This window comes from Polypterus senegalus, chromosome 14 (genome assembly GCF_016835505.1).
Source record: "Polypterus senegalus isolate Bchr_013 chromosome 14, ASM1683550v1, whole genome shotgun sequence".
NCBI lineage: Eukaryota > Metazoa > Chordata > Cladistia > Polypteriformes > Polypteridae > Polypterus > Polypterus senegalus.
The window spans coordinates 105,998,923-106,025,734 of NC_053167.1; the positions used below are offsets into that span (position 1 = coordinate 105,998,923).

The 26,812-nt window shown below is 36.8% G+C and overlaps 1 protein-coding gene across 3 annotated transcripts in view; it reads right to left on the reverse strand.

The window, feature by feature from the left end:
* The window catches only part of LOC120515258 (collagen alpha-1(XI) chain-like), a 286,385-nt gene that overhangs the window by 159,731 nt on the left and 99,842 nt on the right, over nt 1-26,812 (reverse strand). For all 3 annotated transcript variants that reach the window (XM_039736095.1, XM_039736093.1, XM_039736094.1), the window contains 5 exons: nt 16,816-16,890; nt 14,620-14,703; nt 13,965-14,021; nt 11,504-11,557; nt 9,093-9,146 (listed from right to left, as the gene is read on the reverse strand). In XM_039736095.1, coding sequence (XP_039592029.1) covers nt 9,093-9,146; nt 11,504-11,557; nt 13,965-14,021; nt 14,620-14,703; nt 16,816-16,890 — 324 coding nt within the window. The remainder of the gene's footprint in view (nt 1-9,092; nt 9,147-11,503; nt 11,558-13,964; nt 14,022-14,619; nt 14,704-16,815; nt 16,891-26,812) is intronic.

Genomic DNA, 26,812 nt, shown 5'->3' on the forward strand with positions numbered 1-26,812 from the left:
ATATTACTGAGAGAACAATCATGCATAAGTAATAAGAATCTCAACGCAATTCTTAAAAAAAAAAAAGACTAATAAAACTTGAACTTGAGCATGCCATGGATTAACAGGTTTTAATTCATTCTATTCTGCATTTTAATTTTCTAGCTTGTCAAGATCTGTGTCTTAATGGCTTCAACATCATTTTAAGTAGTCAATTAAGAAATGAACAGACACACTGTAGGTGGAACTGACAATGCATCCAGCAGGGTAGCTGCTAATTCGGAGTCATTACCACCTGCGTGTGCCCCTCGTCAACAGGCAGTTTGGAAAAATATTATGAAAGAGGCAAGAGATCAAAATTTTAATGAGCAATTCAGAAGTGCTAACCAACTCATTGGTGTAAAACACTCAAGTAGAACATGCTGTGTGTGAGACAGGCATTGCAATCCACAAATAAGATGTTTCGTGTCATAAAATATTTTGCACTTTTATTTGAATTTTCTTCTGGCTCAGTAGCTAATAGTTTTAAATACTTTAACAATTAATTTATGTGACTACTTCAATAAGACATATTATCCTCTTCTTCTACAGCATTCAGGGATCTATTGGTATTTTACACTAATGGCTGTGTAAACCTTATAAAAATAGCTTATCATTGACAATGAACAAATGCTGTTCAATTGCTAAGGTAATCCATAACGCTTCTCAGTGCCATTCAACATCTTACACAAAACACTCAAGATTTCATTTTTAAAGCTCTTAAAGGAAAAGCAAAAAACAATGAGCACTGTAAATCTTTTTCTTTCTTTCAGATGGTGCATCAGAGGCTACGTAACTTAATATTCCAGTATTACTGCAGTTCTCTGCTCCACCAACTACTGCCATCCTTGAATAAAATCCAGTCAACTTTGTTTCATTCAACCTCGGATTGTCTAGAAGTGAAAAGCATGAAGCCAAGTGCATGATGGTTATCTTATGTTTGCATGAATATGTCAATGAATGCACAATGTAAAACAAAATTGACTTTAGAAATAACAGTTCAATCAAAACACCATAATAGTGGGGGGCAAGGGGGGACCCTATAGAAATGAGCTGTGAAAGGAAAAAGGCTATTAGATTTACATGAGTTGTTTGAAGGCTCCCTAATGACCAGCTCCACGACAGCTTCTCAACAGAGACTTTACGGAGTTGATTTACTGCTCTGAAGTTCCTACAGTTTACCTTGAACCCTGACCCAGCTACTCTTAATGTCTATTCCAGTCCTGAAAGACAGATAATAGTATTCTAAACAGGAAAATTCAAAATGTGGAATTCCACTTACTGCAAATGCCATATTAAAAGTACACATTTTTACTGTTTAAAAGCCTGTGTGCTTACCCTAACCCTTAGCATCATCTATCTGAGATATGAAGAGCTGTATGAATAATCAAACTTAAGAATGGTCCAATTACTAATATGTATAATACAGTGCTTTAGAAAACTGTTACATTACAAATTTCAAGAATCAGTCCATAGCTAGTCGCACTTAAGTTCGGTGATGTTCGCTAATGGCAGACAGGAGAAAATGTAAATATCCAAATCTCTCTACAAACACTTAGGAAGAAGAAGAAATACTTAGTGTTAGGAATAAGGTTAAGTGTCAGGGTTAGCAGTGGGCCAACCAGACCTTCACTGGTAAATTGGTTCATAAACAGAACAAAGTTTTGTTTTATTTATTTGTATTTGATGATTTTCTTCCTGGTCATGGCAGTATCATGTCATGTTGTGCTAACTAGGTCATCTTATCCTCAATTGTTTCTTCCAAACCATTCTGCTGAGTTCCTAAACAATCCTTGGAAAGCCAATTGAAACTCAAAAATCTCTCCAGGATGTCTAGTGCTTCTTCTAGGTCTTCTCCTAGGGAGCCATGCCCTGGACCCACATCTTCAGCCATAACTGGGTGAGGTGTGTTTGCTCACCTGGTGTTCCATGTTGCCTTGTTGGGCTCAGTACAAAACAGTGTCATGGAGGTGACATATGAGCTCACAATCTGCATGGTGCAGAAGACAGGCAACATTGGAACAAATCCAATTGTTCCTTGACAATTGCTTTATACTTTAAACCCATCTATTGAGCCATCCATCCATATAATTTCTAGCTTTCTCATCCAGTTTAGTGTTGTGGAGAGCTGGTGGCTAATTTCCACATTGAAATAATGTTCCCTTGTTACTTCTGTAATTCCACCAAAAATATCTGAAAGCATTGTGAGTGTCTCAAAAATACAATATATTATATAACAGTTTTCTTTATCAAACACTATTCCAACTTGCTTTATAAATTAGGCCTATACTCAATGTGTGTATGTGTAAAGAATGTTGTATGTAAGGGAATATGTATCATGTTGCGGTCATGTACAGTGAATCAGCCAAAAACGGCTTCATGGTGTACAATCCAAAGACTTCAAATGAATATAAAAAGGTAAGGAATTTGAAAAATGAGATGAGACCATTCAGTCAATCAAGCTTGATTATAAAGGTAATAACTAAACTCTCCCCATATCTCATTTTGATACTTTTTCAAGGTTGTCAAGGTTTCTGCATCAGCGACATGTCTTGTTAGTTTCTTCCAGAGTCCCACAACTCCTTGTGTAAAGAGGTAGTTTCTGGTTTCAGTACTATGCACACTTCCCTTTAATTTGCACTCCTTTTATGTCCTCGAGTACGCCATTCATCCTTAAGCTGACAGAATTCTGCTACATCTACTTTATGAATACTTTTAACAATTAAGAGGAACAGGTTTAATTCTCTATGTGTGTCTGAGTAAGACTTGTCCTTAAGCCCTGAGATGTAACTGGTTGCTCTTCTCTGCACTTCTTCAAGTGCTTGTATGTCTTTTTTAAAGTGTGGTGACCAGAACTGCACACAATATTCCAGATCCAGTCTCACTAGTGCATTATATAGTCTAAGTATAACACCCCTCAATTTATATTCAAGTTTTTGTGATATTACCTAATGTTTTATTTGCCTTTTAAATCACTTCTGTTCATTTCTTAAAGGATGAAAATGTTGTGTCAACATAAACAATTAAATTCTTTTCACAGGTTGCTTCCTAGAGGACCATGGCTCTCATCTTGTATTCATAATTGACCTCCCTGTTCCACACGTGCATCTCTGCACTTTTTTACATTAAACTGCATTTTCCAAGTGTTTGCCCAGTTCTTAAGCTTTTCCAGGGATGTAATTTATTAAGCTTGCGTACGCACAAAAATAAGCTTGAAATGTGTGTGAAAAATTTCCCATGTGATTTTTTAAAAGAAAAGGTGAGACAAAAGCTTATGTATATATAGAGCAACTCTGACTTGTACACAACACTTCAGAGAAACTGGGAAATGACGACAATCTTGGTCAAGCAGGGAAATGCAGAGAGACCAGCTAAATAAGTACTCACACATATAATAATCCATATAACTGAGTCTGTATTATAATGTGTGTTGACATGACAATCTTATTAAACCTCAAAAATTATGAATAAGTTGTACTGTCTCTGTTTTAGGTCCCTTTCAGAAGAGCCAATGCTGTGCACTTGCATTAGTTGAAGAACTATATTAGCCTACCTGTTGACATTTCTCTAGGAACTGGACGACAGGTCAGTAATATCTCAGCCAAGCTTCACTTCATCAGGCCCGCTGTGCTGACAGCCATTAGCTTACTGAGGAGTCACTATATTCAGTTTTCATATGGTGGGTGAATATACATAAATATAACCAACGTAAAAAGGAAATTTCCAGCAATGTCCGGTTCTCCTAATGTAATCGGAGCAATTTACTACACTCACACTGCACTAAGCTCATCAAGCTGTTACATTTCATTAGTGCACAAGTCATATGTAATGCCAAGATACGACAGGCAAACATCATGTGTCCTTGGTATGGGGTCAGCCTATGATTTATTTATTTTGAGGCAAACTAGATTTGGTAGACATGACGGTACTGTACATGGTGGCTGACTTGTTGGTAGGATAACTGGCTGAACCCTCAGTTTTTCATGTGTTCTACACTATTCATTCTATTAGCAATCATGTCATTACATGTGCCAGATGATGGTGGCTACCTGCTCAGTTGGTGGCACCTTATGCCTTATCCAAAATCCCAGAATGCAGAGGGGAGGTGCTATAATGCCATGCATAATGCCAAATGCTCTTGAATGCATCTGGTGGAGTCTTGACGTGTCAGGAGGGAGGCTGCTCTACTAGCCAATGAATGTCTGCAGCATTATGACTACATATATATGGGGTTCATTAGCATTAGCCTGTGAACGAACATTTACAAGGCAATTGTGGTTTATAAAGGTAAACTGCATAGAAATGTTCATAGGCCAGATTTTATAAACCTTATTTTTTTTTTTAGTGTACACATTTTTATGTTTTTTAGCGTGTGAATATTTTCACAATCAAATCCAAGCAAAGTTTATAAATGAGGGTCCGGGTCTTTTTGAATTCTTTCTGCTACCTCCTCATTGTCTGCCATTCCTGCAATTTCAGTATCATGTGTGAATTTCACAAGTCCACTAACAACAGAACTATATCATTTATAAAAATCACAAAAAGTAACGGTCCAATGGCAGGCTGCTGAGTTACTCCACTGATGACCTCACTCCACGTGAGGCATTCTCCTCTCATCTGTACTCTTTGACTTCTGTAAATTATGTCATACACTTTGTTTTCGTAACTATTTTGGTTGCCTTGGCAGAACCTTCCTCTCTTCACCACTGGCTTACACTGACTATTTGAATTAGGAAGAAATGGATAAATGGTGGGCCTTGGTGATCACGATCAATCTATGATTATTTTCATTATACTCTACACTGAAAATGTTACATTCCCCCTCTCTCAGTTTCTTTTGGCCTAATTTTTTCTTCTCAAATTTTAGGAACAGTAACCACAATAACATAACAAGGGTAATCACTAGCACAGTAGTTAGCTTATTTAACCTTCCCCATTCTCCCAAAATGTCTAACTTTTTAGAGATCTGGCACTCTTCTAAACACTTTCAGAATAAAAATGGGCCTGATTTTATAGACAACCCTCAATGTGGCACAACCATTCAAATATCGCTTTTGGTTCTCTAGCTAAGATGTTTTCAGAATTTCAAGAGAGAAAGGACTGAAGTCATCATATTTTGACTTAAGCCTTATGAATCATTAGAGAGACATGTGTTTCCCCCATTAGTTTTTCTCATTTCAATTACATCAATAGATTCTCAAAATGGCCCAGAGGAGCCACAGAGCATTCTTACAGCATAGGATTACAAGACAGGAGACATCCCTGGCCAGGACAGCAGTCAATTGCAGAGCGCAGTCACTAATTAACCAAAAATGCACACTTTAAAAATGTGGAAGAAAATCAGAGCATTGAAAACCAACATAAAAAGAAACAAAAATGAAATGTATTAACACAAATGTTTTAGAAGAGAGACTTGAGTTTAGGGGCTGTGAGGCAATAGTGCCAGTCACTGGTCCACTGCACCTTACTGTCCTTATTGTTTATTTCATGTTGCTTATTTCTATATGATCAAACATCCAAAGACAGTAATTCCTGAAAAAAAGTTCTTTGCTTATTCTCCTAACTCAGATTAGGTAATCAATAATATTTTAGATGAAAATTCACTGGAATAAATGTGTGAATCTCTATCTGGCCAAATAGTTTCTGTTGTTGTTCTCAATTTGATCTATTGGGTCAGTTTTAAAAATACACAATTACTCCTTTAGGAAAAAAAAATCCCCCTGTAATAATAATAATAATAATAATAATAATAATAATAATAATAATAATAAAGTTAGTCTAGTCTAACCCAACTTAATGCATCCTCCAACTTCATAATTAGAATATGATGCCGATACCCTACAATTGTGTGTGACAGGTCTCTTTATTATTGTTGTTATCTTTCTGTAAAGAAGACACTTTTTAAAAAAGGAAAATGATTCCAGAATTTTATATTATGTACTATATATTTAAATTTAAACAATTTAAGTATAACTTGATTAAAAATCTGTTTTTCTTCCACTGTTAAAAAATAAAAAACAAAATTCAAAGCATTCTCAGTAAAGGACCTTCTCCATATACCATAGACATAAGCCTTAGCTTATGCAATTTTTTAAAGAATATTCTGTGTTTTCTCATTTTGACATGCCAGTTATAGAGTGGTTTTCCTTATTCTAAGTTTTAGATTTTGTATATAGGGCTCAGAAGGTTTAGTTTAACCTTTTTATTATTAACATCTGTTTTTTATGTATAGATTACTTTCAATGCTGTTTAATGATTTGGTCCTTTTCTAATAAATATGATAATAAATGAATCACAAAAAAATCTAAAAACATGCCAGATTTATAGCTGTTATGTATTGTGGTCATCAGGTTGTTACTACTTTCTTTGATTCTGATAACAATTTCATCTATAAGCTGTATATTATTATGTAATACCCAGTAGATGTGCAATGTATACAGAAAATTGGATTTTTGGCTTTAAATAACAGAATGGAGGAAAGGGTAAGAAAACACAAGATCTTTGATTGCACTATGGATGTAACCAGTCATTAGCTAACATTTTACAGTCCTAAAGTGTTACAATTGCTTGCCAAATCTCCTGAAGTGCAGCAATAGAAATAATCTGGCAGCAATCAGAAAGAAGGACACTGCTGCCATCTATGGTATCTTCTTTTGATCTTTATTTCTTTGTGAAATATTTATTAGGTTTTGCTATTTCTGTTAATATAAAATGTTGAAGATGAGCAATGCTTTCCTACATATAATATATATTTTAGATAAAACTGCATTGTTTTCTTCCTGACTGTTAGTACACTCTATTAAGTGATGCTGTTTAGAAGTATAATGACGTTAGGAGATAAAGATATCCTTCATTGTTCAACTACCTGAGTGTCATTTTACAACTGGAAAGTGTCCACAATCAGCCACTAATAAACCTGTGTTTAAATCCGACTCACACTCACAAGCCATTATGTTAGCACTGAATTCTCTTCTTTATGAACTCGTACTGTTTGGCCACTGGGGGCATTACAGACCCCTCCAAACCCCAGGCACAAATTCACCATCTCCAGTCCTAGGTTCAAAACAATGTTTTTATTACACAAAACACCTTACAGGTATGCCAGTAGCCAACTCTTTTCTTTTTTCACTCCTCTAGGAGAGTGGTGTCCTCCTCCACCCAACTCTGACTCCCTGAGTGAGATGAGGAAGCCCCTTTCATAACAGACCTGGGACTACTTCTGGTGCAACAACATTGTCCAAAGGAAGTGATTTCCTACAACTCAAACTAGCATCACCCATGCAACCCTACAGGACTGCCCAACGTGACTACAGTTTCCAGGTAGCTGCATGGGTGCACTAGTCCTGAGGGTACTGCCACCTAATGTATTGGGGGTGACATACAGTCTTGAAAGGCTGTATCCCCCGGTCATTCTGTTATACTGTTTTGTCAGATCGGTAAGGGCTTTCTGTCTAACTCTGCTTGGATGCCACTCCATCCATGCCTGCATGCATTGCCTGCCTCCTGGCCATCCTTCATTGTCGTCCATCACAACTGTTATATTGAAATCGTGGGCTGCTCAGTCTGTATTGTTACAGTCCAAAGGATACACAACTGATACTCTTAAAATCAGACACTGGAGGTAACCATTCAATCAACAGCATTATTTTACATTTTTATCTGTTTTTGGGTAACTCACACTTAAAGATTTTTAAAAAACAACTCATCATGCTTTCTAAACAAATACTGAAACCTAAAATATTAGTGACTTGATCCAGCCAATCTGAAATGCAGGGACTCCCTTGGAAGTTGAAGCAAGCTTTGATGAGCCTACCACATTGACACCAGGAGAGCTGTTAGTCCAGTTAATAGCCATGATTCATCGCCATGCTCTTCCACAACATGATTTTATCACCCTTTTCCTTAACTCCAGATGAATATAATACATCTCCATAACATAATATGAAAAACTGCAGAACATAGAATGAAATATGCTGTGGAGCTAAAGGAATTGACAATTGGGCTGATAGAAGAAACAGTGTAAAGTGGAATCTCCAAAACATAAGTGATTACACAGACCAGAAAAAGCAGCTTAAAATGAATGTGATTAGTGTTTGGCCGGATAACGTAAATGATAACTGAGACAGGATTGCCACATTAGAAATGCCGACCAAGAATATGCAGAATATTTTAAAACTTTTCAGAAACAAGCTTGCAAGAATGAGAATAATCAGGATTCCAGAGAGAGCAAAAGATGGAAATCCTACACAATTCATGTTGAGGTCTTCACCCAAAATTCTACAAAATGTCACTAAGGTAAAAACCAGTAACCTGAAAAAGCATGTCACTTGCCTGGTAAACATACCCAAAGAGTTTTCACAAAATTTCAGGATATAAAACTTGCTCTTCTGAACAATGGCAGATTAATTTTCTGACAACACAACACATATTATTCTCTAACCCATATAAGCCAAATCTAGGAGGTAAAAGGCCAATGCCTATCCTGGCACCATCAGTGTCCCACTTAGAGTAACCAGACAGCGGTTTAGGAGAGATGTGAAAATAAGGAAATAACAAGCCTAAAATCAAAAGCCAGTATGTCAGAATAATCCAAATATCAAAGCCAAAATGCTAAGCGATAATCATAGTCATAAGAGAAGAGCACTAGAATCTATGACGAGGAAACTGCTACAAAAAACACAAATGCAAAGACTTTAAGTAATCCATAGGATGTAAATTGTAATCAACTACTTCATTCACCATTGTGAAGGTGCCTTCAATTAATTAAATTCAGACTCGCTTGATGATTTTCTCTTTTCTGGATACAATGAACAGAGCAGACCAAGTTCACTAAGGGCACAGAGTGAGTAGTGGACCACAATGACACAGACCTGCCATCTCATGACTACTCTAGACAATAAGTGAGTTTCTGATGCCTCTTAGTAAAGCTTAATTATAGGTATGGTCAGACGAGCAAGGACCTTACACTCAATCCCACACAAATAGCACATATATTTTACATAATTCAAAGTATGTAATTTCTTGAAACTAATTTTTATTAAAGTGTAATTTATGAAAAACATATTTATACATACCCTCTTGCCAGGTTTTCCAATAGGACCAGAGGGACCTTGAACACCTCTTGGACCCTAATATAACAATAAAACAATGATAAGTGATTAGCAATGCTTACATTTGTAATTTAAGTAAAAAGTTTCAAAGTGCTACACAAAGTTAGGCACGAGCAGACTGTGAAACATACTGAGCCCATTTTAAAGCCATGAGGAGTTGAGCCTATCCTAGCATCATCAGGATGTAGGCAGGAAACAACCCAACCAATCAAGAGACAAAAAGCTCACATACACACCCACAGTGGGCCAATTAGCTGAATGTAGACACAAAAAAACACACAAACACTTGGAGAATGTGCATAATGAATAAGGGGACCATGCCAGGATTTAAACACAGGAATCTGGAACTGTGAGGCAGCAGCATCAAAAACCGAGCCATCATGACTCCCATATTTGAAACCATAAGGGCACATTTTCAGATTTCAGTACCAGCTTAGTGTGGAACTCTCTTAGCATGTCATTTTTGTTATCAAGCTAAAGTTAAATTTCTACCTGCATTGGATAATGGAATGAGTGGTCTATAAAACAATACAGCAGGGTCTGGTAAGATATTCTGGGGAAAATGTTGATACTAAAACAAGATTGAAAGATTTGAGTTCCTTTATTATTAACTTGTCAATTAATAACTTATTAACTCTGAATGGATAATGTATTTTCTTTACAAATTGTGGGTATATTTAAATGCAGTAAGTACACACTTTTTGCATTATAGGTCATTTAGTTGCATGACTGGGTTTAACTGTTTACAGGATGCCAGGTTGTCAGTGGGCACAATCATGGTCTGTCATAATTTATATAACATGAATGTCTTTAAATTGATGCCTACCCACACACAGGAGGAACTAAAAAGTCCACACAGGTCAGATACTGAAGCCAGGCTACTACACATATACTGTGCCACTCAACTGAGGTTTTTGGCTTCTTGTACTCCATTGTCAACTGGTCATAGCTAATGTTAATGGACATACTGTATACTGTTAAGATCCATTTATGTTAGTCAGTTTGTAATTATTTTGATTCATTGCTAGTGTCAGCAAACTTTAAATGTGTGCATTATGTAGTCTGTAATTGTATTTCATCTGCAAGTTTGTAACAGTACTTTGTGCCTACATTCACTGACTATACATTAAGTGCTATACAAAAATAAACTGAAATTGAAGATTTCAATCAGAATGTCACCACTATAAAATAAAACATAAAAGTATATGGAAATGCATATTACTAGAATAACAGCCTCTGCTTTTCTTCATAATAAGAAAGGAAAAGTACCACTTCAATATCCTTCCATCCATTTCCTGTGTTATTGACCCTCAAATGTGTGCCACTGTGCTACCATACCCAAGATATTGTAAATACAATGATTTTGCCTTAACTAAAAAGATTCCAAAAACCATAAGAAAATGGTTAGTTTTTACAATAAAGCAGCATGAATTATTTAACTTAAACAGGGGAGGAGAGAAGGGGAAAGAAAGTCACTAGACAGTACATGTGTGTAAATGAGAGGGAAGGTAGTGGAAGGGTGTGAATGCAAGTAGTGGAGGTGATGACGGTAGATGAATTTAAACACTTGGGTTCAACAGTCCAATGTAACTGAGTGCGGCAGAGAGGTGAAGAAAAGAGTGCAGTCAGGGTGGACTGGCTGTGGAAAAGGGCGATTTGTGATAGAATAGTACCTGCAAGAGTGAATGGGAGGGTCAGTAGTGAGACGAGCTATGTTGTATGGTTTGGAGACGGTGGCATTGATGAAAAGACAGGAGGCAGAGCTGGAAGTGGCAGACAGGAAGATGCTATGACAGTTTGGTGAAAAAGTGAGAGAAACTAGACTGAGATGGTCTGCCACATACAGAGGAGAGATGAGGGGTACATTGGGAAAAGAATGTTGAGGATGCAACTGCCAAGCAAGAGGAAAAGAGGAAGTCCAAAGAGGAGGTTTATGAGTGTGTTGAGGGATACATGAAGGTTGATGCGGCAGAAAATGATGTAAAAGACAGGAGTAGATGAAGATGGATGATTTGCTCTGGTGACCCCTAAATGGAAGCATTCGAAAAAAGAACAAGAAGCAGAAATTATTTAACTTAATTTTCATGCAAAGTGTTACAACACAATGTGAGAAAAGTGAAGAATAAATCAAATATTATTTGCTGTCCTGAAAGAAAGATATGAATATTCTATATTTTTTTTAAAACTCTCTCATGGCTGAATATTTGTGAAATAATAAGGAAACATTCTGCTAAGCTGAAAGCTTCAAAACATTTGACTAATTAATTTAGAATTAATGGTGACAATGTAATTTAACAGTGTTTAGACATAACAGAGCTGTGTTAAAAAATGAAATTACGCCACTAAATGAACAGAACATAATTGCTCTCCCGTACCTGTGGGCCAGGCTCTCCACCGTCACCCTTAGCACCAGTAGCGCCAGGAAGTCCCTGTGTACAAAATAAATAATTAGGTATAAATATATGTACAGTACATCAAAAGCAAACATTTAAAAATTAAACACTCTCTAGAGGTGATATTTAAACTGGATAATAATTGTTCAAGAGGCAATTTGTATGAAAAATACTATTTTAACCGGTTGTCACCTCTCTTGCATAGAGAGCCTTCATCTACAACAAAAGACAAAATCCAACACTGTTTGATTTCATCAGAGCAAGTTGTGGATTAGTTGGGAGTCAGTCTCTGGGAATGTCACATTTCGTGACTGGTTTCACTGGAGTGTACCGCCAACTGCCTCCAACTCACTAAGAATATGTAAATGAGGTTCAGGGCGTACCTCTACCTCTTTAGGGCTGCTAATTAACTTAATATGCTTGTCTTTGTGTTGTGAGAGGAAACATGCATTCAAACACAGGGAGAACTTTCAAACACCTTCTAACACAAGACTCTGGAAATGTAAAGGAAGCAACACTAGATTTTTAAAAGATGATCTGAACTAAAACCAGTCACATGTTTTGTATGTATTATATAGTGAGAAATATAGACAGATATTAACCATCCTTCTATATAAAAGCGGTCGGGATTGTCCTTCCGTCCTGTGAGTGCTACGCAGGCGCGGAGTTTTACACACGCCCGTCCATTTTGCAATGCACGATGGGATTTGTAGTTTCGTTTTTCCAGGTAAAAGATGATTTTCTACTCCAGACTGTGCGATATCTTCTTCTTCTGTCTTACTATATACAAGCGGTCGGGATTGTCCTTCCGTCCCATGAGTGGAAAGCGTAGCGGTATTCTGCTTATCACAGACTTACTACTTGCAGCTTGCGGTACGAAGCAACATGATGTGAGCAGAGTTCTGGTGCTCCCATTGTTCCTTTGCTTTTGTGCGCGATGCGCTGGAAAAATAGACAAACTTATGTCTCTGGGAATAATTCATGTTGATGGAGTACAAATGCCTCACTGCGTAGTAAATATTAGGGGGGTTCAAAAGGGCGACCTCAGTATAGAAAAAAAGTTTAAATTTCCTCACAAAAATAACAGAAACTACGAGTATTAAAGTAATACTGCTCAAATGCAATATAACCAAATTAATGAGTTTGTATAAAATATCAAATTGATCTACATATTGAATTGCCTTCAGAAGTGGTCAACTTAAAAGTCAGTCGCCTTAAAAGGCAGGTCAGCCTAGTTTTGTTATATAATACGCTACCACGGCTGTTTGTTTGTCTGTCCAGGATTTTAAATCACCTGTAGCTCGCAAACTGCTTCACCTATTGACTAAAATTTGCTACACATATACTACGTGACATCTGCTATCCGCTTTTGGAGTGATGATTTTTATTACTCTTTTTATTTTTATTTTATTGTAAGATCAACTCTCAGCAGTGCACAGCAGGGCGGCCGTGCAGCGCATGCATACGTGCCTCATTCTCATTTCCGACCACCTTCGCGGTCACTTCCCCTACCTCTTCATATCTTTAATCATTCTTGAGGCAGATTGTGGCGCTTAAGTGAAAAATTAAGAAAAACATACCAAGCAAATGAATGCTAAACGTACAGAGAAAGAGGATGAAAACTAGGAATACTCAAGTCAAGTGTATTCACTGCACGTTATCGTGCCATTACTGGTTAACAATAATTTATTTTTTTTAATTTTTATCTTTTTTTTCTGTGTACTATCTATCATGCAAGCCTGTCCAAGGGCCCCTTTCTGGGCTCGTCTGAGGTAAGGACTACCAACCCAGGGACACCAGGGGGCACGATTGCTAAATCTGTTATCTCTCTTATTGCCCACAGCTCAAAGGAGACACCCACTAAGGGCAACTAATCCCGCTCTTTCATGCCAGGAGCTATAAAAGCAAGGTGGCGTCTCATTTAGAAGATAAGTTACCCGTGTTATCAAGCTCTTACCCTGTGATTGGACCACTGTCCAGAGTATAATGATTTGAAGCCAAAAGCTAAAAATTGTTTTTGTCAATACCTTAATGCTATCAGGTGGCTGTTTTTTTCATTTCTTGTATTTTGCAAGTAAACAGGGTGGTCCGGATGGCACCCCAACATTCTTTCAAGTCCTGTCCTTCCCTTGACGGACGACAACATAGCCCCTTTTTATAATTAAAACTCTTTACACTGGTAATTGGAAACATATAAAAATTATACGTAGAAAAATAAATAACCTAATGTAGTTGGCATTCTATTTGCTTACAGTTAAGGATAAAAGATTTTAATAACCTGAATATTTTCATAGACTTAAAAATAATGAGTGTACAAATGTGTAACATATTTCCAACCAAATAAAATTAAGCTCTCTATTGAAAATAAGTTGGATAAGTCATATAGATAGTGCAGAAGTAATCCAGTTTCGTAGTTCAAAATTAGCGCTGGTAGGAAACTTACCACTGGACCAGATCTTCCAGTGAGACCCATTGGACCAGATGGGCCTCTCATAGCAAGCTGAAGATAAAAGCAAAAAAAAGATGTTATACTTGTAAAACATTGACAACATACAGTAGTACAGAAGCAGGCTGGTCTGAATATTTTAACCACAAGTTTTTTTGACAGGATGTAAATGTGAAAGAACTAGTGGAATCTCGGATCTTCAGCTTTTAATCTCTTTCCAGTGCTACCATAAGAATATAAATCACTGTACTTTCATTCTCTAACAAGGAGGTCACTGGGTTACTAATTGCTCTGGGGACCATCATTAATTAGTAACTGTGGATGACCGATTTTGTTCCATGCAATAAAATTGAAGCACAAAGCAGGTTGCCAGCCAGCTCCTTGTAGCAAATATAACCTGTTAGATATATGATATACAACTTCCAGCCAATTGTTAGTCTCCGGTTCCTTATTAATGGGACTGTTTTTATTTCCCTTCAAACCAGCCACAAAATCATAACAGCTGTACAAACAAGTCACCTTCTTGCAGCATCTAACATCCCTGCAAATAAAGCAGTGCAGCTCATGGCGCCTCATGCTGCTTCAGTGTAACTCTGTGGTGACCGCTAGGTTGTGTTCCTCAGAGGTTCTGTATTTTTTTTAAGGTTCTTACCCTAGCTTGTGAGAGAATAGCCTGAGCTTGAGCTTCTTGTGCTGAGACAACTGGTCCTTTTTCACCATCCCCGCCAAAGCGGAACTGTGGGAAAGAAGAAAGAGAAGAAATTGCTATTGCTTGGAGATGCCTCACAAACAGTTAACAGTGATCTTGACCGAAAGCTCTTAATTATTTGTTTCATGCACAAAATAAAAGCTTGCCTAGCTACAAAAGACTTCCACCTGTATATTCCTAAACAATAAGAGACATCTTTAGTGGTATCACTGCAGCATACAATTTTTTCAGTGAAACCATTACTTACAGCTTACAGAAGAACAAAGACTGCCAAATGTGCTGCCAACAAAAAGGTCCCACAACTAGCAATAAAACCTCCCCACCCACAAACTGAAGTGTTGAATAGTTGTGTTGTATTTTTCATGAAATGTAGCAACCATCAGAGGCGCTATGTAATTGATTGACTCATTGCATAATTGTACAAACTCAGTTAGCTGCCTTCGTTTGTTAAGGTGCGTCCTCTAAAACATCATTTACACTATATGTGCTATAAATTCTTTTGTGTGACTAATAAAAATTCTGCAGACTTGAACTGGACTAAGACATTGATAATGGATAGTCATATACATAGTGTTTAGTCAGCAACATACACTGGATCCAGCCACCCATTTTTGAACCTGCTTAATCCATTTAATGGCTGTAAAGTGATAGGGGGTAACGAACCCTGCACGAGGTGCCAGTCCACTGTATGGCACACTCACACTCATTCACACTGGAGCACTTTAGAATTACCAATTAACCTAATATACAATATCTTTGTAAATTGGGTGGAAAAATCTCAAACCCATTCAGACACAGCAGAATGATTATGGGACAAAATGTAGGGCAAAGTAACATAATAGTGAATTTCTTCATTCCCTTTTAATCTAATTCAGTGTAGCAGGGGACTGAAACGTCTCCTGACAGCATTGGATTAAAATCTGGAACCAACCCAAGATGGCGTACCAGCCCACTGTAAGGCTCAGTCGGGTACAAACTCCAACTCCCACTCAAAATGTTGTCAATTAGGAACTGATATAGAAGAAAAACTAGAATAGCCAGAGAAAAATCTACACTGACTTAAGTGCATAACTGTATAACTATATTGGTTAACTTACTTAAGCTTTAATTTTAAGGATATCTGTATCTATAAATTGTATTGCATTGTAAGCACCGAGTGTTTTCAGTGGAAGGTGCTATATGGAACTTAACCTAACCATTTAAATAGCCAGTTGTCACATGGCATTACCATTTATTTATTGTTAAATTGTTTTGAAATGCCCTTTACTATGAAAAATGCTATATACACAATAGAGATATCATGCGATTAACAGATTAAATGCTTTAACACACACTACAATATAACACGAGGTAAAGGAAACTGAAAAAAAAAAGTACAGAGGCAAAAAAGAAACATAATTTTAAATAGAACACTAAAGCGAGCTATTCATATAATTGTTTGAAATATGACTTTGGTGCTCTGTATCACAAAGGTGACGAGTCACAACCAAGGAGAAACTCATCTGCAGTCGCCTTTAGGCAGTGGAAAGTCAGAGTTATTTTATGTATAAATATGCTTCAAAAAGGCAGGACCCAGTCACCTGGAACAGACATGTCAGTACTCACTGTGAGGTCTTTCTTGACCTGCCCACTTTACATTTTAAAAATGGATATGTTATTGTTGTTACTGTAGGCCAGTATGGAATTTTTCACGCTCACTTGTGCTACTCAGCAGCACATAATTAATGAGATGATTACTGCGGCTTAAGAAAACACAGCATCTTAGGTAGAAGTGCAGAGCATATTACAAGCATTATTACGCAATTAAGGACACGCTAAAAAATTAAATATTAAATTAAACTGTAATTACATCATATGAACATCATATGTACTTAGTAAACTGAAACTGTAATTACATCTTTTTTTTGCAAACCCACAAACAGTTCAATGATGTGCCCGTACTTTAAAAGTTTTTCCCACTTAAGCACAAAAGTTATTGTAATTTTCATTTAATTATCAGGCCAGCTTCTAACTTTCCACCCACATATTGTACAGCAGCATAAACATAATCTAAAGACAATAATCTCCCTAAGGTCAAAAACTGCTCTGTACACAAAGGACATCAAACAAAAAAAGCTCAACTGTAGGTACGATACTTACTGGTAACATCAACATGGTACCTGGAGGCCCAGGTAATCCGTCAGCACCTGGGAGACCAGCACGCCCTGGAGGGCCCTGTTGGAAAAAAGTAATTCATCTTGCTGAAAAGATTCATCATGAAAGGCATACCAGAGTGGGAGGATGATAGGAGAAAGCAGACATATGCACATGCAATTTTACTCTTATAGAGCTGACCAAAATAAAAAAAAAATGTTGCCCGGAGGCAGAAGTTAACTGATTTACCAAAAAACCTCTTTATCTCTTTCAGGTAAAATATAAAGTTTAAAACACACTTGATGAAAAGATTGCAAATGTATATAAAAATCAATAGTTTAGCCTTAATGGTGTTTACAGTAATGGGATGATTAATCGGGCACAGAGGATCTTGTGACAGTCTACAAAGGAAGTTGAAATGCTAAGCAAATCACAGGCCAAGATAAGCTAATGGCTGGAAGCAAGCTCATTCAGGGGCTGATTTGGTTGCCCTATGAAAAATCAAGCTAAACATTTTCATGCTGCCTATATTAATTGGAAGAATTATTATAACAATAACTGAACAAGTAAGTATTATTATTATTATGTTTGACATACAGTATGTATAATGAAGGTGAAACTGTATAAACCATCCCTATCAATGTGAAGGATTAACAACAATTGAACAAACTATTATTTTTTTTTTTCTAAGTTTCTCTTGATTGCTTTTATTGGGAGTCCTCTGGGCTCCTTAGGTCTAAGTGTAAGATGGTCAGGACTTTATGAAGTATGTAAACAGTTTTGAGGAGGCCTATTCTTGGCACCTGAATGGCACTCATTTTAACTAACAGTTCATGAAGTTCATCTAGTTGGGCATTTCCAATTGTTCCAACTATAACCAGAATCACACAAGCCTTTGTGCTCCACATGACCGAAATCTCAATCTCGAGGTCTTTGTATTTGCTGAGATTTTCTGCCTCTTAAACTGAGATGTTTGGGTCATCTGGAATGGCTTCATTGAATGAATAGACATCACCTCTTGCATAAGTCATGAAGAATGAGGTCTGATTAGTTTGCTCCACTGGTACTATTAGCTTACAGCTATACAATCTATAACGGTAGTGTTCTCTGTCATGAAGACCTTTTCAGGCTGGTGATCATACCAATGATCAGACACCGTGAGGTCAAGTTCATTAAGCATTGAGCAGTGCTTATTATTATTATTATTATTATTAACCACTTTACTGACAGCATCAATGCAGAAAACCAAATCTTGTCAGGACACTGGTGTTCATCCTTAGGCACAATCACTGAAGCAAATCCTATCCAGTGGAATGTGGGAGTGAAGCAGAATTCCTAGAAAAAGCCAAGTGAACATGGGGAGAACATCCACAGATAATGAAGGGGTCAAGATTTAAATCCATAGTACTTGAGATGAGGAACATCCTCAATATGCCACCCTATTATCATCATCATTATTATTATTAGAGTGATATAATAGTATGGTGGTTAAGTGGTTAATTCTGCTTCCTCATATCTCCACTGTCCGGTCTTTGAATTCTGTGAAGAGTTTGCATCTCTTTATATCTTCATGTTTTTTTTTTCCTTCAGTTGCTCCAGTTTTCCTTCCTTATCTCATAAATGTTGTAATGGATGGCCGGTTTCATATTCCGGCCCTCACCCCCAGGCCGCCAGGAGGAGCTCTCCCGAGAGAATGTACGGGCCCCAAATTCCAGCAGGGCCTCATGGACCATGTAGTTTTTATGCACAGCCCTGCTGGATACCTTGGGGACCACTGGGAGTCGCTGTCGGGAGGCCAGTGGACTCGCTTGCACACTATGACCCGGAAGTTTGTCACAGGAAGTGACCCTGACCAGGAAGGAATAAGGACTTGTGGACTGACCTGGAAGGAATAACACTTCCGGTCGGGAATATAAAAGGACTAAGGGAGCTCCCAGACGGCGAGCTGAGCTGGGTGGTAGGAGGGCAACGCGTCTGGGAGCTGGAGGATTGGTTTATTGAGTATTTGTGATTGTTTAATGAGTAGTGTGGAGTGGAGGGTGCTTAGTGCACATTATTATAATAAAAAGATGTATTGTAACACTTGTACCTGGTGTTTGGCGTGGTACCTCAGGGTTCAAGGGAGCGATAGCGCCCCCTACTGCTACAATGTGTATTTTAAATTAGTTTGGCTAGGTGCCATTTTGTTCTCCATTGCCATTGACTTCATAAGCTGCATTACAGCGAAAAGCAAAACTGAAAGAAAAAGCTGGGCTTCTTTTTTCATATTGCATCTTGCATCTTTTAGCCATTTGGAAGTCTCACTGCACCAGAAATTCTGCAAGTGACTGTCCCTGTCAACCTGCTTCTGCACTCTCTAAGTCACACCAGTAGCTCTGTCTATTTATAAAATAATAAATCACCCAGCAGTACATTCTTCATGTTGTTTGAATTCTGAAAGGCACTGACATGGATGTGCATGATTTTGAAAAGCCAGAAAGGGCTTGATTTTTACATTTCTTCATTGAAAAACAACCACAACATTTGGTTACATCAGTAGTATACTGTATTTACATGTTATCCATCTAAGCATCAAACCATTTTTTAGTTGTTTTTTTCCTATACAGGGTACAATAAGCACTCTGAAAGGGGAACCAGTCCATGACAAATTAAAATAGTCAATTACTTAAAAAGCACAAGTTTAGGATGTGGAAAACTGGATCACATTGAGTGATTAGGCTTGGAATGGAACCCAGGTCCCTAGAGATGTGAGGCAGCAATGCTAATAATAATAATAATAATAATAATAATAATTCTCGTCCTTATTCAGCATTGGTTTGTACCCAGTGCCCAATGTTGTTGAGCAATGGATGGATAGGTTTAAGAAAACCACAATGAAATAGTAATGTCAATTCAGATAAGTATACTCAAGTAGAAAATAGTTGGACTGATGGATAAACTGTGGATCAGGCAAATCTAAATATACTTCAGTAGCTGAAACTGTTTATGAAACAGTTTAAAGACTTAGTGGAAATTAATATATACTTATGGATCCATCTGCTTATTCAGTAGCAAAAAACAATTAGAACACCAGAACAGTTTTGACAAGAACAAGTTATTCAGGCCAATAAGCCCACCATTCCTGTTCACCTAGATTCTCCAAAATAATATTAAGTCAAGCTCTGAAGGTTCTTAAAGTCCTACTAAAGTCTCAAAATCAGCAAAGTCATTCTTCTCTGGACCTTCTCTAGCACCGTTATGTCTAATTTGTATTTTGGAGACCACAACTGTACAGGGCACTCAAAACAAGGCCACACCAGTGTTTTACATACTGTATCTTAAGCATAACCTTATCTGTCAGCTTAAGCGTAATGGATGAATTGACATAAAAAGATCAATATGTCAAAGAGTAGGCAGACTTAGTGTTACTGAATTATCTTATTATACTGTATTTAATGTTAATTCATCTAAATATTAATTACTTCACTTTCAATTTACTTTCATTGGTGATTGTCACTATGGAGACACCTCTGTAGATCCATCAACCTTATCCTCAACATCTGCTCCTTCCAAATGTATGTCTAGATATACTCCCTCTAGTGTTTCCTGAGTCTGCTCCTGGCTCCTCTCCCAGGAGGCATTGTAACTAAATGCTTAAGCCATCTCAAATGCCATCTCTTGATCCAGAGAAGCAGCAATTCAACTCCAAGTACTCTTGTTGATCTCCACACCCAGTTAAGGAAATTGAACTCAAGGACTAGGTGCAGGATTCTACTGATGTCATTCTTTCAGTTGCATAGCTGATGCCTGGTGAGTATCAGGCCAGAAGCCAAAACAATCAATCCCTGGTACTTTTATTTGTTTTCTTAGGTTACAATTGATATTTTTTAACTGTGGTGACATTTTGTGTTTTCTTTGTTGCCATCATTTTGTGACAATGTTTTTCAAGGCTACAACAAACAAATTGCTTTTGGTCACTATACTTGTTCCTGGCCTTATGACACAGAGGTACATGGCAAATGGTGTTATCATTCTCTACTTTAATAGGGTGACAGCAGACAGTGTTTAATATCCAAGATTTCCATAAGGCTTAAACCTCAACGTGATATCTTTTAAGAATGGATGTAATTAGGGCAAACAATTTCTATTAGTGGTTTTTCCAATATTTTGTCCCAACTTTGATTTTTGGATTTTGCTTCTGGTGACCATTCCTTTTGTTTCTTTTGGTTTCATCAGTGCCAGCCTTTCTCCTGAGTATGATTGTGTTTTGAAGTTTGTGCTTGCAACAGAAAACTCTTTGAGGTACGACGGCCTTGCGTTAACTCAGCTGGGTCTAACAAGTTAGATCTTGCACAATGCCTTACAATTGAATGTCACAATTTCCATTAGAACTTCGTAGTGGTGAGATGGTAATCTTTGAGAGCTATTCAGAGGGTTGTGGTTCTACATATGTAAATTATTTTTGTGGAAAATGAATGTTATCTAAAATGTGGCTGAGAAAAGACTAACTGAAAGTGAAATAATCTGTTCCTTGATGCCACACTGCGGTGGGTTGGCGCCTGCCCGGGATTGGTTCCTGCCTTGCGCCCTGTGTTGGCTGGGATTGGCTCCAGTAGTCCCCCGTGACCCTGTGTTCAGATTCAACGGGTTGGAAAATGGATGGATGGATGTGATGCCACATTGATTAATTATCCTTATTTCAGACTCAAACTATTCTCTGTTTACATTTGTTACCCACAAATGTGTTCATATGTGTCACTACAGCCCCTAAGATGATTTATGACATAACTCAGAGGTGGTGTCCATCTATAGATTACCTACTTAAAGTTAACCCACATTTTGCAGTCAATTTGTCAAAGTGATTTTAAGGCTACTTAATGTTTGGCTCAAATTGTGGCTCTCTTTCTGTACATGCCTATTGTCTGTTTTTGTTCATGTTATTTTATGAAACTTCATAGATTTCCAAAGCACTCCAGTAGGTGGTGCTGTGGAGAATCCTACACTAATACAAATAATCATTGAATTACACTGGCTTTCAAATGACTGTTACCTGCATTGGAAATAGCGTACAGCTTGATATGTTTGTCAAAAAGGGTCTCGAGGTAAGGTAGTTATACTTATTGATCGTAGTGATGTGTTGCCTGTTTGATTAGCATATGCATGTCAGAATTTCAGATAATAATGACCCTATAAATCTGTAAAAAGAGAAGGAACCAAGTGGAAGTGTGGAATGTAATTCAGTCAATTTAGTGACATCATTGTGCCAGTCTCTACTGAGTAAGGCCCCTTACTACTCTTCGCCCATCTTGCTTAATTGTGAAAGCTGATCAGCATAATCAATTATGAAAGAAACAGAAGTGTTTTTTCACATATGAACCTGAAGACTCATGAAATTATAAATGCCTGCACAAATTATAAAAGATTAATATGGGAAAAAGGCTGCATAGAAGCCATTGCATGTAAATATCCAATTGGACTATAAAATCAATATGAGACTGAGGGCTGCATAAGCTCTCACATAGAAAAAGAAAGAATATCTGTGTATTCTGCACATGAAACAATGCATCTGAATTTGAACCAACATATATAATGGAATGAACTAACTGAAGGAGTGAATGGGCAGACAGCAGACTGATGAAACACCTTCACCACTGTTACACCTAATATCCTAAAAATAACTGACTACCTGCCCAAGGATTTAATCTGTGCTCCTGTTCTCCTGCTATATCACGTTTCTGAACAGAGGGATTCGCCTGTCTAAAGGTCTAATAAAACAATGAACGTTAAAATCAACAAACTTTCACATTGAGAACATTTAGGATGGCCTGCTAAATGTTGAGAACTTCACATCACAAGATAAATGTTGAGAACTTCACATCACAAGATGGGTAAAGAATATTGCATTTACTTTAAATTAGAAAATAAATCAGATTTCATTTAAGAGCAACTGTCTAAAATGACTTTATAATTTGGAAAACATGTATTAATGCTGTGCTTAATTAATTAACCATGCCAATCCTCTGCTGCTCTTTAGTGAGTGGTCACTTCATTCTAAATCTTTACCCGAGTACAAGATGGGATGTCAAATTTGATTTGATTAATATATGGCACTGTGTATCTGATTAACCTGTTATGCATTTAGTATAATGTACGGTAATTTATAAAACAATAACTAAAAAATAATTATTTATTATTTTATTTCTGTATTGAAGGAGAAAAATATTTGCCAGCAATTATTCTTTTTTTTTTATTCAAAGGCATTTATAGTAAAATTATGATGAATATGTGATGTGCTTTACTTACTACTCAGTAGGAAGGTTATCTTATAAAATCTTAAACACATATGAAAAGTACTATATAAAACAGCAATCTTTCTATTTTGGATGCATATGCTGAATTATGTAACAGTAATCACTTTGATAATCACATAATTAAAAATGACAGTGATGTTACACTTTACAGTTTGCACTGTTCTTGCCGATAATGCTGTACAAAGTAATACTGAATAATCATTATCACTGTTACTTTTTGGCATAGGTTAATTCTGATAGTGAAATGTAATTTATAATAGTGAATGCAGTTAAAGGCACCATACTGTGTATAATAATAATTTATTTAAATATTACACCTGATTATCTGTAGAGTTCATTTTATTATTATCCCTTATAAAATAAAGACTGGATATAATATTGATTGTGATTTCTGGTGCCTTTTAATAGCATCTTTACTCAAATTCTCCATATACATCTCAAGTGCATTTTTTTTTTTCTAATTTCATTTTAAAGCACTTTGTGAATGACAGCAGTATAAAAGACACTCCAAAGAAAAAATTACTGCATGCTTACTCTAAGATTCTGTAAATTCTGCTTTATTTTCTTTGCATTAATGGTTGGTTTTACACTAAACTGTATAATATTTGGTCAGACCTTTCTGTTATTTGTTATTGTTAGCTAAAACTAACCAAATTATTAAATAAAAAGGTAAACACTACTAACTTTAAACCACTGAAGAATTATACCACGTTTTAAATATTTTGCTGAGATATTAGGAAATTGTAACTACCAGCTAACTAAATAAGTCTGAGAGACTGAATGGTTCCCTCACATTTGTAAGGTTTCATATTCATATATTTTCATTCAACTGCGCTGGAGACATTTGAAATCCATTTGAAAGTTTTGAACTGCCAACTCGATTCCCTAAGAATAGTTGATTCATTGTAAGTAGTGATGAGCTGAACTGATTTGAACTGCATTTGCAGAAAAACGTATTTGCTTCACAAACAAAACTGTGAAATTGTGGTGTTTTGCAATCAATGAAATTTCCGCCACTGACATAGGAAGAAGAGTGCTTAGATCCTGTCTTGGAGTTTCTTTATATGCTAATTCAGTATCCATCTGTCTATTATTTAGTGTTTAAATAAAGTTCTCCAGTTGAAAAAAATCACCAGAGTCACATCCTGTTAAATGTACACATTTTGTTCAGAAATAATCTATATTGTTATTCTGGTAGTATGATGCTCACTTTGCCAATTATTATTCTAGAGATGTATCAAAGACAGAAACAACACTCATGAGTGTCTTCCACAGCTCTTGGAGAATGCATATCTTCATCTACAAGAATCAAGAATGTCCCCATGTTGTGTGTTCTTATGTGAAGAGAATGCAGTAATGTCTCCAATGGTGCATTTTGAGGCGCCTTAGTGAAAAAAATAAGTAGCATGTCACATTTAAAAGGCTCATCTGCGGTTATGTATACACAAGCCAAAGAAAAGAAATGATTTTACTGGTATGTTGTAGGTTATGGGCACAATGCAGCTGTTGAAAAAACATATGAATGAGGCAATAGGGAACATTACTCTCTACTTTCCATTAAAAAAAAAACATTTTAGAGAATTCCAACATTTCACCACAGCTAAAATCACATGCAAAATGACTTTTAGATTCAATTTAATAAAACTATCTGTTTCATTCATTAATAATGATGACACAGCAGTTAAAACTGATGCCTTCCTGAGGAGGCTTGTCTTTGAATAGAAAAGATTTTTTCAGGGCTCTGTACGAAGTTCAAGATACATTAAAAGGATGGGTAAAGAAGTAACAACAAAAAACAACCCAACCCATTTTAGAGGATTTAGGTACAAAAAATATTTTCTATTAATTAAAATGAAGTATTGCATTTAAATGTGTCATAGAGCCACAACTTGCATCTTTGGAAAACTGGTCAACTGGATTAAAACCCACACTTTCAGAAGTAGAATGTGCAGACTCCACACTCACAGTAACCAGAGTTCAAACCAAGACTTTTAGTACTGCAAATCACCAATGCTAGCCACTGTACCACTGAGCTGCCCATTCTATGGTGCCATTTCAAAGAATTTCTTCTTAATCTGTTAGTGTAGAGACTGAGGTGAAGCAGAGGCCGCTTTGATTAGCTTAATCCCCTTGAGTTTGAATTTTGTCCTGTAGCTAAGAACAGTGTTCAAACATCAACAACAGGAAGACAATTAGTGTCTTCCTGTCTGCCTCCAATTGCCTCCTGTCATGTTTCAGCCACCCCAGTTATTCTAGAAAGCTGTATTGTAGTTTCTGTACTCCAATTATAAACTTCTATTGCTTTGAATACGCTTTTTTTTGTTACTAATATTAAAAGTCTGCCTTTGGAGATAATGTGGGTTCCTCTCATGTGCACATATCTTCACTGTTTGTGAACTGCTGTGAGGTGCAGTTCCTGAATTATGTTGGAGGAATAAATAACTCCTGCTATCTGTGAAAGAGAAGGACGTGGAATCAGCTGTCTTTTAAGTCTTTCATTGATAAAATCTTATATTTATGTGTAGGCTTTTTATCTGTTTCTTTTTCACTGACTTGTCTGATTGTTTTGGTTGTCTCTGAAGAGCATTGCTTCTGCAGTATATTAGTCCTACTATGTAACTCCAGTTTTTTAAGTAAGCACCTAAATAAAATGATGAATCTAGCATTTCACCAGTACACCTGAAACAATAATATATAGCAATAAACATGTATGGAGTTTTCCATATACAATGTTTATGATGAATATTTAATAAATTTAATTTAATTTTATTTATCTTCCGATACTGTATTTAAAATTTTTGCATCTTTACCTGAAGCCACTAGGTGGCAGCATCATTAGGATGTGTAATTGCTTTGCTGTGACTTCTATGGCCAGTAAATAATGGGTTAGGTTTTATACAATCATGTCCTGGTGGTCTTGTGGATGAAGAATTGCACCATTAAAAACGAATGTGACTTTTTTGTAAAGATTTCCCATTTGCCAGGCTACTAATTGTGTCACTCCACAGTAAAGTATATTACCTAAGCCATAGTCAGTAAATGTATTTGTTTTTCACTGTAAGTGAGTCGAAAAAGGACTGCATTTGTAAAACTGAAAATGAATGAAATCAGCTGTAATCTCTCATGGAATAACAGTTGGGTATAAACATTAAAGGAAGGTAATATTTTGATGCCTTTGTTGAAGAGTTAACCAGTCAAATTCAGACTGAGATATTGAGAGTCCAGAAACGTGAGCAAACTTTCTCAGTTAGCCTGAAAACTCTTGACCATGCACAACACTATGACTGTGAACATGTACTACAGTTTCAGACAGTTAAGTGGGCGATTATTAGTTAACAAGAGCTTGTTTCTGAGGGAGTGCTTTGATCACTTACAACCATCGGACTTCACAGCCTCTTTTGCAATGCCTGTGCTAGTTTGATTAAATGGAGGTATAGGCCAGACAGGACCAACATCAACTCTGCCCTGGTAATAGAACAATGGGGCTATTCTTTATGTTGAGGCAGATGTTTGTGGGTTATCGAGGGGTTTCCAATCTACTCTACACTTTTTCAATGCCTGCAAAGGTTTGATTGCTGCATTCCCAGTTGTATTAATTGGGAGCATGAGATTTCATGTTTACATGCTTTTTGATCTTTAAATTTAGGGAATGTCAGTAAAGTCTGTATTCTTTGTGTGAACACATATTTATTACTTGGTTCCATAGAACTTGA